A 13,096-nucleotide genomic window follows, 5' to 3' on the forward strand; every position below is an offset into this window, starting at 1 on the left:
GTAAATGGAAAATTACAAGAGAGGGTTTCGCGTGCCAGCAAAAGTTACTGGCGTGCCATGTTTGGCACACGTGCCAGGGGTTGCCCACCCCTGGAATAGGCCAAAAGATTGAATCCTGGAAAAAAGAAAACAAAGGGTCACCATAACTATCTTTGGATTCTTGAAGGGCTTCTGTAAGAAAGCAGAGGTTTGTACCTTTAACAGGGATAACCAATATGTGGAAATTGTAGGGAGGTAGAATTTAAAGGAAAATAAAAGATAAAGTTTACATACTATTAAATTTAGTCTTTTAAAGTGTACAATTTAGTATATTCACAGTTATGTGTAACCATTACCATGATCTAATTTCTAAATATTTTCATTAACTCCTCCCCCACCCCAAGAAACTCTCTAGTCCTTAGTAGTCATTTTCCATTTCCTCCTCTTCCCAACTCCTGGCTGCAGTATTTTTTTTAATCTCTATGTATTTGCCTATTCTGGACATTTCATAGAAATGGACATTTCACAATCTGTGGCCTTTGTGTCCGGTTTATTTTACTTAGCATGATGTTTTCCAGGTTTATCCAGGTCATAGCATGTATCGGATCTTTATTCATTTTCTTGGCTAAATAATATTCCATTGTCTGGATGTACCACATTTTATTTATTTCTACTTTTTGGTATTGTGAACAGTACTGATACGAATGTCTTTACAAATTTTTGTATGGACTTCTCATGTTTTCAGCTACCTTGGGTATATACCTAGGAGGGAGGCAAGAGTTTTAAGACATCAGGAAGGAAGAGCTTTCTGACAATGGGATCCGCCCACACTGAAGACTGTTCTGTTGTTGAAGTAGTGAGCCAGTGATTTTATTTTACTTAATAAATGCATGGTGTTTTGCTGTGTACTGATATAATTCTTAGTGCTTTATAATTATTTGAGTCTGATGAGGTAGGCATGATTATTAAATCCATTTTATAACAAAGTAGGTTTAGTAACTTGCTCAAGATCACTCATCGAATAAATGGGGAACTGGGACTGAAATAGAGGTGGTCTGGTTCTAGAGTCTGTACTCCCAGTGGCAGGAATAATAATTTCAACATTTATTAAATTCTGACTACCAGTCTCGATATGGCTTCTTCTTTAAATCCCTGCTTGTAGGACTTCCATTCAGCTGGATTTTAGGTGATTCTGAATGATGTTTATTCTGTAGTTTAGTTGTAATTTTGGTGTGGTTGTGAGAGGATGGGTACTGCATTTATCTATGCCACCATCTTGACTGGAAGTCCAGTAATTTATGTATTTTAAATAGGAGAGGAATTTAAACAGACAAGTATCAACAATGCTGCATAAAAAGGTGCCATTATACCATATCAGTCTGTACGTACATGGAAAAAGATCTCTGGTTGTAATTTGCTTTAAATAAGAGTCATGTTGGCTGGCCATGGCAGACCATGCTGAATCACCACCTAGTATTCTGTCCCCAGCCTAGACTCAAAAGGACTTGGGAATGTGTGATTAACTTTTCTAAACACTTCTCCTAAATCAAGGCAGTTTTGCAGTTGTGTCTTCAGGCCTGTGGATTCTCAATCTAATGCTTTCTTGACTGGAATGCATGATCTTGTAAGTTTTTTTATTTATAAGAAGTCAAGTGTTTTCATGGACTACTCTCTTTCCCACACAGATGTCCAGAGGGCTTCTTGGGAGAATATTGTCAACATCGAGACCCCTGTGGGAAGAACCGCTGCCAGAATGGTGGGACATGCGTGGTCCAGGCCATATTGGGGAAGGCCACATGCCAGTGCGCTCCGGGGTTCACAGGCGAGGACTGCCAATATTCGACCACGCACCCCTGCTATGCATCCCCTTCCTGTCTGAATGGAGGCACCTGCCATGTGCTCAGCCAGGATGATTACGAGTGCACCTGCCAAGTTGGTTTCACAGGTATCCAGTGGGACGTGGGCCCAAACTTTCCTATTCTCAGTATGTGTCTTTATTTAGCATCTTTTAGCTCTTGACATCTGCCTCTTAAGGTCCCCCAACTGGGTACATACTTAACATTATGGTAAGTTACTGGAATGTTCCGGACAACTATTTTTAGCTTCTTTTTTGAGAGTTTTAAGAGAGGAGAAAGAGAAAGAAATACTCAGAAGCATTTGACTGTGTAAAGTATACCTGTCAGAATTGGGGACCAGCATCACCTCACTATTGCCGACAGAAAAGCTGTTCATGCTATTAATTACTTGCATCTTGAAATCTCCTCTCCCTAGACATTCAGGGCATTGGCTGTTCTGACTTTCTGAACTCTGATTATTCCCTTTGCTCCTGCATTGCTTTGTCCTCATCCATTGCATTTTTGTGTTCCTTGGAATTCTGTTTTGAGGCCTCTTTTAAGTCTTACTTCAGCTCTCCCCAGGTACTCTCTGTCTCTGCTGGCTTTAACTGTTCTTGTCTTCATCTTCATCACTTGCTGATGACTCTGGTAGTCACCTTTTTTGCTCCACCCTGACCCCAACAATCAGACTCATATTTCTAACTAAGTATTGCATATTATCCTTGGAAATTCAACAGGTACCTCAAACTCAACATGTTGATAGAAATTGTGGTACACTCCAACTACTTCAAACTAGAAACTCCCTCTCCCTTCCCTTACCCCGCTTAGACTCCGTCACCCAACCCACCCACTGAATTACCTCTCATCTGTCTATTCCGCCTCCATTGCTCTCCTACTCTGCAGTTGAGGTCCCTGTCATGTCTCACCTGGACTCCCACAGTCATTTCCTAACTGGTCTCCTTGCCTTTATCATCTCCCCATCTCGTGCGCTGGTCACATTGTCATGCCTTTAATTATAAATGCAAATCCACTCATACCGTAAAGTCACCTGAGTACAATGCCCAGTGAGTTCCTGTCATCCACAGGGTAAGCTGCAAACACTTTTACATGGTTTCCATAGCCCTTCACAGTCTAGACCTTACATCTTTTTATAGCCTCACCTCCCCGCCAGCATGTAGCTTTAGTCACGCCATCATTCTCATCATTTCCTGAAAATGTCATACTTCCTATTGCCTCCATGCTGTTGCACATCCCCTTGCCGGGAATGCCCTTTTCTATAATTGGCGATTGCCCAATGTTATTTAAAACTCTGTCTTCCTGCCCCTTTCATGAGTCTTTTAGGCAGTTTGTGTCTATGTTCTATTATTTTATGTGTCACAATTTATTGTAATTAATTTTTTTACATGGCTCTCATCTGACTGGATAATGGGTTCTTCAAAGGTAGGTCTGAGCTTTATTCAAAATGAACCATAAGTGTTTATTAAGTTAGATGAGAAAAGGAGAACCGTTTTGTCCCCGACAACACCAATGATTCAGTAAATCTAATAAGCAAAAAATGAAAAAACGTACTCAGAAAACTAGACTGGATCAGTTAGTTTGGAATTCTTGGTGTATTGATTTTTCATTGAAGGGTGTTGGTAAGGGTAGAAAATAGTTGGGATGATCCATTATCTCCATCTCCATCATGACTGCGATAGCATTGATGCCATGAGTCACTGAAGAGATCTGGTGGTTACGAGAATACAGTGAAACCTCTTCGTTCTTGAACATCTCCCATCTTGAACAATTCAGTTCTGACCAAGTTGTTCAGGGAACAAAATGTCTCAGTTGTTGAACAAAAATTCCCTTCTAGACCTGGCGACCCTTTCATGCTGATACATCAGCATAACAAAAAGCGTCTCTCAGGCCACAAACAAAGGAGAGAATTCCAGTGGTGTACAGAACAACGCTCCAACCAAAAGCCACCTGGCCAGGGCGGTAATGCCTTCTTTATAATTTAAATGTTACTCTGAAATGACCCCCAAATTAAAACACCTTCCTTTGTCATTAAAAGGATTTCTCCTTGGTGTTCTGCAGGGTTCTGGTCATCTTTGCACATCTGCCACTTTTGTCTGTCACAGGTCAAGTTCACCCTTTTGGTTTTGTGATGGCCTTATACCCTTCCTAGTCAGACTTTATTAGCTAATCTCCACTCTTAGAGGAAGAAACAGGGGCCAGAAGTTAATGCCCCACGCACGTCACATTGATGGGAAACCAAGTTCAGGGACCCTTCTATTTCCGTTGTAGGCAAACACTCGGTACATATGGTTGTGAGAAGGAACCATTTTAACCTCCTCTCCACTGTAGGTAAATGTCTCTCAGTGGGATGAAGAAAAAGTAGGAAGAAAAGCAGCAGCTTTTGCATTTTCTCTCTGCTTAGCACCCTGAGATATATGTGTTGCGCCCACATTTTTATTGCACTTTCTTCTTTGATTTATATCCCGTGATGGGCAGAGAGCACTTCTGTGTGCTCACGTGTCACCTCTCTATTTTAGAAAAGCTGTATGACCCCATTTGCTTCCCTGTGGGGGTCAAAGACTTGGATGTTTACTTTGACAACCACTTGGAGTGTTACAAATTCAAGGGGTTCTCACATCTTTTGTGTGTGTTTTTTTTAAAAAGCTTAAGCTAATGACAACAAAAAGCCACATGAATACCAAATTTATTAGTAGATGGGCGTGTTTTTTCCTCTTTCTACCTCTCTCTGCTTTGCTTCCTTGGAGTCATGCCTTAGTGTCCAGCACGCGGGAGCCTTCCTTGCTTCTCCTGGGCTTTCCTACCTGAGAGAGTGCACAGGAGTTACCTTTCTAGACTCTAGTCTCATGACAGCTTCTAGCTTTGTCTAGTTTTCATATACAAGGAGTCAGAGATTCTTCATCCTCTTCAAACACATCAAGCAACATTGACAGCCAGACCACTTTAGTAAAATGTTGCCCAGAACATGTGTGCATGTGTGTTGTGTTTAAAGGAAAAAGAAGTACTATTGACTTGTTTATCTCCTCCAAGAGGTCTATTTAGAAATTATAGATTGTGGAAGATATCAATACATTTTATTCATTCAAAGAGCTGAGGGATTCTCTATGCAGTAACCCCCTGGTGTCACCTATTGGGTGGAAGGTGTGGTGTGTGGAGGATGGGGCCGACCCCCATTCCCGTGGGCAGTACTGAGCTCTGTTCCCCTTCTTCCAGGTAAGCTGTGCCAATGGACGGATGCCTGCCTGTCTCATCCCTGTGCAAATGGAAGCACCTGTACCACCGTGGCCAACCAGTTCTCCTGCAAATGCCTGCCAGGCTTCACAGGGCAGAAATGTGAGACTGACATCAATGAGTGTGACATTCCAGGACAATGCCAGCATGGTGGCACCTGCCTCAACCTCCCAGGCTCCTATCAGTGCCAGTGCCCCCAGGGCTTCACCGGCCAGCACTGCGACAGCCCTTACGTGCCATGTGCACCCTCGCCCTGTGTCAATGGAGGCACCTGCCGGCAGACCGGCGACTTCACTTTTGAGTGCAACTGCCTTCCAGGTGAGGAGTCCCCTGGTGTCCTGGGACTGGGAGATGCACCTGTGCACAGAAGGGGGTGGTGGGTGTGGCTGGGTCGCTCCTGTAGGAAGTGTCCTTCCCAGCAGGGAAAAGGGGAAGTGAAAATTTGGTGTGAGGTGGGTTACTGGTGAGGGAGGAGTTTTTATGGGCCCCATGTGATGTATAAACTGAGCAGGGGGTAATCTAACATGTCAGGGTTTATGATGATATGTGGCTAGGAAGCTGTTTATTGTCCTTTTTGGAGAAACAGTAAGAAATGAGAGAAACAGCTGTGGGAAAGATATAGACAAGTCTACGGAATGGAGAGACACACAAGAGAATTAGACATTGAAAAATAGGTGTGATTAATGAAGTGCTTTAAACGGAATTAACCATAATAGGTGATCAAGTTTCCTATTTGCTTTTACCTCTAAAAAAAATATTTTCCCATCTCCTTAAGTGTTCCCACCTACGCTTTTGTGGCTTTCCCTGGCTTCTGGCCCTCAGAACCCTCTCCCCCTCTCTGACTGTGGGGTAACCCTGCCCTGACTCGAAGCTAGAGAGTTTGGGAACTGGGGTGGGGTGTGGTGTGGTGCTCTGTTCATCAACGAGCACTTCATGATGAGCGCGGACAGATTATATGTGACACAATCATGCATAACCTCAAGCTAGAAACAGAAAGAGGAGCAATGCATGGGAGCGTGGGGCCCAGCGTTCCGCAGAGGTGGAGAAAGCAGCGAGCTGGCCAATTCACTAAACTCCTTATGAAAATGATGAGGAGGCTGAAAACCGAGAATCTTGATTGGGAACAGAACACACGCAGCTGGAGCAGATGAATTACTAAGCAACAACGATTCTGTTTTTATACACATATCCTCAGGACAAAAAACAAAAGAAGGAAAACTGTAGGGGAGAATAATGTGCAAAGTAAGCAGAATTGCCTCAAGAAGAAGTTGGTCTCACTACTCTTGGGGAATGGGGGGTCTTAGATTCCGGTGCTGAGGGCACAATTCCCATGTAATGGGATTGTGTGTTTTATCTTCGGGGGATGAAAGGTCATATGTTGGTCCACACAATAAAATCAAATGGTAACTTACTCATTTCACTCAGTAAAAATGTATTGGCCGCCAGCTACATTCAAGGCACTGTGCTGTGTGCATGGGATATAGTGATATAAGACACGGCAACGTGATAGCAAACTTTTACTATTTCACTGTAAGCCCCTAGAGTAAGCTGCTATTGCCTTGCTTTCACTTTCTCTTTCAATGAAGAATAGGCAATGCTGTCATTGCAGACACTAAATAAACCTTTATTGACATATAATACTACTATCCTCTACATCAGCGGTTCTCAACCTGTGGGTCATGACCCCTTTAGCGGTCAAACGACCCTTTCACAGGGGTCGCCTAAGACCATCCTGCATATCAGATATTTACATTACGATTCATAACAGTAGCAACATTACAGTTATGAAGTAGCAACGAAAATAATTTTATGGTTGGGTCACAACATGAGGAACTGTATTTAAAGGGCCAGAAGGTTGAGAACCACTGCTCTACATTATCTTGTGTAAAGCACAATGGAAAGATAACTTTCTTCACTCCTGTTCTTATTGTAAGTAAGGGTTAAGAAAGGAAATAGGCATGTAAACAATTTAATTTTACAAATATTCTAATAGTCTAATGTCCTAATAGTCTGCTCGTGTAAGTGGCTAGTAATTGAGGTTCGTGTGATATATTGTCGGAGGCTAAATGTGTTTTTCAGCTTCACGAGAATTACTTTTAATAGTTGCCTAGAACAAGAGGGTGACTTGGCAGCAAAACGCTGACGGGAAGTTCGAGAAGTCAATAAAGGAAGTTTTTAGCCAGGAGAGAGTGATTACTCACTCCCATAGTCTCTGCATTGTTATCCATTAGCCACGATAAGAACCTTAGGGAATTCTGCGAGTGTGTCCAGGAAAGGATCTGTCAAACCAGAATAGTGTCTCCTCCTTGAGAAAGGAAATAACCAGGGATTCCACCGCCGAGAGGCTGCCAGGGCCAGGGGGATGGAGTGAGGAGAACTTGGCTCTCTCTAACGCACTGCTTGTAGTTTAAAGCAAGACGTTTATTTACTCACTGATGAAGTGTGTCGGGGGGTGTAGGGGTGTGTTGGGGATGGAGGGGGTGGAGGAGATTTGGCGAAGAGAAAAGTAACGTATTGAATGCCTTTTATGGGTCAGGCACTGTGCCAGGTTCTTTTGCATCCATTAGCTCATTTACACAAAACCGTGGGGACAGGTATGATTTTTCCAGTTTTCCCAGGTGAAGTAACGCAATTTGGAGATGTCAAGTGACTTACCCAAAGGTGCACAGCTGACACAGGGTCAGGCTGAGTCCTGCGACCCAGGTAGGCTCTTTCCAAAGCCTACTTTTTTTTTTCCCAAAGCCTCTTTCCAGCTTTTGCATCTGGCTGCATCACCCCGCACTGCTAGTCTCCCCCTGATGGCGCTTAGAATATGTGTGAATCGTTTGTTAAATGCTTTGAGGCATTCGAGTTAAAAAGGAAAGTAGGTTCATGTTATAAGAAAAAAGAGATACCTCTGGTTGTGAATGACTAGTATTTGTCACGTATCAGCCTATGTATGACATCTTGCAGACATTTAAAAATAGTCAGGTTGCCCTGACCGGTTTGGCTCAGTGGATGGAGCGTCGGACTGCGGACTGGAGGGTCCCAGGTTCGATTCCCGTCAAGGGCATGTGCCTTGGTTGCGGGCACATCCCCGGTGGGGGGTGTGCAGGAGGCAGCTGATCGATGTTTCTCTCTTTAAAATAAAATAAAAATAGTCAGGTAGATAGTTCTTGCCTTTCAGGATCCCATGTTCTATGAAACAGATCACATCAGCTTGGATGATGTATAGAAGGAAGTTAGAAAAGAAGACAAAACAATAGATGATGCAGTAACACTGTGAATAAATAGGTACTTACACAGTAAGATTTTTACATTGTAAGATTTTTACATTGGTTGTTTTTATGTCCCAGGTGGAGTGTAGAAAATATTAGCTTTATTTCCACATGGGAAATAGTGCCTGGAAGATAATTTTCTTTTAGAAAGTTTTTTTAAAATATATAAATGCAATACCATTCTCCTTGCCCTTCCCTCCATTGCCTTCAACATTACTCTAAATGACTAAAATGTTACTTAAAGTAATAATCACTATCTCGATGTAAATAACCCCGTTATTTGAGGAGAATCAATATTCCACTTCTAAAACTGGGGGAAAGCCAAGTCAGCAGGAGGCAGAGCAGCTTGTGAAGGGATCCCGTGACCCCCAGGTGGCTGCTCCCCGCCCAGCGCACATCTTTGCACATCCAATGGAGGCCTCCCCTGATCACCAATTTCAAATGGTAACCATCCCCCAAGTCCCCTCCATTACTGGCCCGTGTTGTGTCTACTTTTTTCTTTTTCTGTAACACTTATCATCTTCTCACTGTATAATATATCGTTTACTTCATATGTCTATTGTTTATTGTCTGTCTTTTCCAAATTCTGCTCCCTCCTCCCCTCTCCCGAGTGAAAGCTGGGTCTTTGTTTTTGTTAGTGATGCATCCCACACACCTAAAAACAGTGCCAGGTACCTAACAGGCCCACAGCTACTTACTGAGTTCAGTGTAATTCACAGTATTGGGCATGTAACTTTGGTCTTACCGTTTTCTTGCTGGTATCTTGCATCTTAGACTTCGTTTGGCTCCTCCTCTTGTTCTTGGGTTCTCTAACCCTGGAGAAGAAGAAGTTTAGAGTGCTCTTCACTCTGAAAGTCAGTGAACCCCACATAAGTTAGTGATTATATTGGAATGGTTTAATTATAGTTCTTGCCTGCAAAGGGCACTATTGTTTCAGTGAGTTGGTTTTGGTATTATTGTAAGACTCCTGGGGGGAGAATTAAAACTGCAGAAATGACTCATCTTGTGTGACAAAGAAGTATTTCTCTGTAGAGGGAAGGAAAAATAATATATTCAAGAGGGAACTAATAGACGTAAACCAAGGAACCATAGTTTGTCTTCTCCTTGGATCAGCAACCGTTCATCCAAATCTTCATGAGCTACCATCAGGTATTTAGTAGATGCCCTGGGGAGGGCACTCTGCCAGAGTAATTTTAACATAAGAACAAAATGGAAAATAAATGATTGAGTCACTGACTCCCAGTATTTTGGGGTTAGGGCCAACTAGCGGGGAGAGAATGAGTTAGGCTGGTTTGGTGTTTGTGGACATTTAAAGAAGTCACACAAGTAGCCAGAAAGCAGCGGGTTGTTTGAACCTCCTGGCTGTGCCTTGTGGGTTCACAGCTGGATCGAACAGTCCTCAAGGTTCTTTCCCTCTGTCTTTCTCTCCCACACCTTTTTATTCCTCTGTGACTTTTTTTAACTTCATAAAAAGCTGTCTGATCTGTCCTCTCCAATCAATGAACATGTATCCTTTGTAAACCACCCCTCTACTTCACAGGGCGATTATGTGTCATATCCCCATATCATTGAAATAAGCTTACACACATTTCGTGGCTTTGTGTTTGCTCTGCTGTTGCTGAGCTTAAAAACTGTTGGCAGGAATTCCTCCCGCATTCTCGCAGGGGCACGTGACGTTCTCCTGGGCATCGCAGTAGTCACCTCCTGGCAGGTTTCTCTGGAGCAGATGCAGAAGTCTGCTCATGCCACTTTTCAGGGCGCAGCATTTCAGCGCCTTTGACTCGGGCCCCGAGGCCAGTTTTCCTCGATATTCCTGGAAGTGTTTCCTGTTCTCCCACGCTCACTCCGTGGTTTTGCCCATGCCGTCTCCTCAGCTTTCTGTCACCTCCCCCAACCCACTCACCTTTTTATATAGAAATCATTCTTTTCTTTTTTTTTTTAATTAACTTCAGAGTGGAAGGGAGAGGAAAAGAGAGTTAGAAACATCAATGATGAGAATCATTGATCAGCTGCCTCCTGCACACCCCACACTGGGGATGGAGCCTGCAACCTGGGCATGTGACCTGACCGGGAATCAGACTGTGACCTCCTGGTTCATAGGTCGATGCTAAACCACTGAGCCACACCAGCTGGGCTAGAACTCATTCTTTATAATGCGTCAAAGGCACCTATTTCACTGAAATGCCTTCTATGTTCCCTGCCCCCTTGGGGATTGAGACCCTCCAGAGACCTTTGGCAACCTGTGTAACTCCAGCAGATTATTTGGGTTATCTTTCCCAATAGACACTCTTGTTCTAACATTTTCCCTGGCACCTAACTTAGTGCCTGCTACAAAATTGAGACTCAATGAATATTTGACAAGTCAGTGAACTGATTGTGGTAGAGAAGAGAATTCCTATCCTATATAATAAAAAGCTAATATGCAAATTATGCCCTCGGGAGTTCAACCAGGAGACCGGGAGTTCGATCAATTGCTATGACATGCGCTGACCACCAGGAGGCGGCACAGAACATGGCAGGTGACCAGCAGTGGTGGAGCACTGAGGGAGCGAGGGAAGGAGGAGGGGGGGAGGCGGGGAACCTGATCGGCCCTGGCTGGTCAGGCCTAGAGACTCTACCCGTGCACAAATTTCGTGCGCCGGGCCTCTAGTATTATATAATGTTAAAATATTTCTTTTGAATCCCCTTATTCATTTCTGTGGCTTCCTTGGTGATAAAGTTAGAAAGGAAAGTGGAAAGCATTAGGGGAAATCCCAAAGTGAGGTGCAGCCTGGGTGGGTGGGGTGGCCAGAGGATACGTGGGCCAGTCATGGAGGTCAGTGAGTTTATTGGGGCTCATTCAGAGGATGAGAGATGTGTGCTAAGAAAATCGGACCAGTTGCTTTTGTGACAGGCTTTCTTTCCAGGAGTGGGGAAGAGATAGACTTGTAGACGTTTACCTTTTTGCCTTTGTCCCCACCATTCCTGGTATCCCTGGGTTTTTCTTCACACTTTTCCTGATGACTTTCAGCCTGGCCTGAGAGCCCAGGCCCACTATCTCACCTTCCTCTTTGTGCCTCTCCACCCAGCCTTTCCACCCTCACACCTCCCGGCATCTGAAAATGGAAAGCTACGGATGCTCTCTTGAGGGATGCTGTTCTCTGTGTGGGGTGACAAGTTCAAACGACTCTCTTCTGCTCCCCACCCTCACTGTCATTATTTATCAGCTACATGGCCCACAGTTTTATAACAGCACAGCCTTAAAACGTTCCTTCTAAGTTTAATTTCTCTCCTTGTGGCCTTTTAAGGACGTGAATTGGCTTTCAGCAGTAGATTCCTTTTCGTACGGTCATGGGAGCCTCTCTGTAAGTCTGCTACACCCATCCCACACACAGGTCCGAGACGCGTCTGTTTCCCTTTCCCTTAAAACCTTAAAATATAGTTTTCAGAAGTGATTGCACTGTAACTTATTCATACAAGCCTGACCCACCCCCGTGGCGTAGACTTCCTTACAAGAATTTGCTAGCTGTTTCCAAAAGGAGTTCTGTGTCTCTATTTTTAAAGCATAAATTCTGTCTTAACTTTGGAGAACTGGTTTGGCTTGAGTTTTTCTCAGACGTGGGAACTTTTGACCCAAGGTCGGTTTTTCAGATTGTTGAAAGAGAACTCAAAGGTCCCGAGAACGTACTGATCAAAACTGGGTGAAGTTCCTAATGCAGTACAGACTCCTACCTACTAGTCATGCAAACTTGGCGCGTGTCCCTCGGCTCCTTCATCTGTAACATAAGAGGATTAGAGTGTATAACCTCCAAGGGATGCTTTGATCCCACTGATTAACAGTAATAGCTAATAAATGTAGAACACTTATTATGCATCAGGTATTGTTTTAAGTGCTTTTCTCCTCAATATAAGAGCTTTATTGAGATATAATTTGAATACTGTATAATGTGCTCTTTTAAAATATAAAATTCAGTTGTATTTAGTTAATTCACAGATATGTGTAACCATCACCATAGTCAACTTTATCACTCCAAAGGAAACCCTGTACCCATTAGTAGTCATTCCCTATCCCCGAAACTCCCTCCCAGCATTAGGCAACTATTAATCTAATTTCTGTCTCTATAGATTTGCCTGTTATGGACATTTGATATAAATAGAAACACATAATATGTGGTCATTGGTGATTTGCTTCTTTCACTCGATGTTTTCAAAGTTCATCCATGCTGTTGGAGGTATCAATACTTCATTCCTTTTCATGGCTGAATAATATTCCATTGTATGGATTTACCACATTTTCTTTATTCACTCGTCAGTGAATTGACGTTTGGACTGCTTCTGCTTTTTTGGCTATTATGAATAATGCAGCTGTGAACATTCTTGCACAAGTTTTTGTGTGAATATATGTTTTCATTTTTCTTGGATATATACTTAGGAGAAGAATTACTAGGTGATATGGTAACTATTTAACCTTTTCAGAAACTGCCAGGCTTATTCTAAAGTGGCTGCACTAGTTTACATTTTAACCAACAGTGTATGAGGTTTCCCAGTTTCTCCACATCCTCACCAACACTTATTATCTATCTTTTTTATTATCACCATCCTAGTGGGTGTGAAGTAATATCACACTGTGGTTTTGATTTGCATTTTCCTGATGGCTGATGATGTCAAGCATCTTTTCATGTGCTTATCAGCCATTTGTATATCATCTTTGGAGAAATGTTTATTCAGATCCTTTACCCATTTGTAATTGGGTTGTCTTTTTATTATTGTATATTTTATTATTTATTTTATATTGTGTGT

At 42.9% G+C, this 13,096-nt stretch overlaps 1 protein-coding gene across 1 annotated transcript in view; it reads left to right on the forward strand.

Moving 5' to 3' along the window:
• The window catches only part of NOTCH2 (notch 2), a 96,935-nt gene that overhangs the window by 16,389 nt on the left and 67,450 nt on the right, over positions 1-13,096 (forward strand). Inside the window, exons 3-4 of the mRNA XM_014550098.1 lie at positions 1,665-1,924; positions 5,043-5,378. Of these exons, the coding sequence (XP_014405584.1) occupies positions 1,665-1,924; positions 5,043-5,378 (596 nt within the window). The remainder of the gene's footprint in view (positions 1-1,664; positions 1,925-5,042; positions 5,379-13,096) is intronic.

The sequence above is a fragment of the Myotis brandtii genome, unplaced genomic scaffold (genome assembly GCF_000412655.1).
Source record: "Myotis brandtii unplaced genomic scaffold, ASM41265v1 scaffold582, whole genome shotgun sequence".
Lineage (NCBI taxonomy): Eukaryota > Metazoa > Chordata > Mammalia > Chiroptera > Vespertilionidae > Myotis > Myotis brandtii.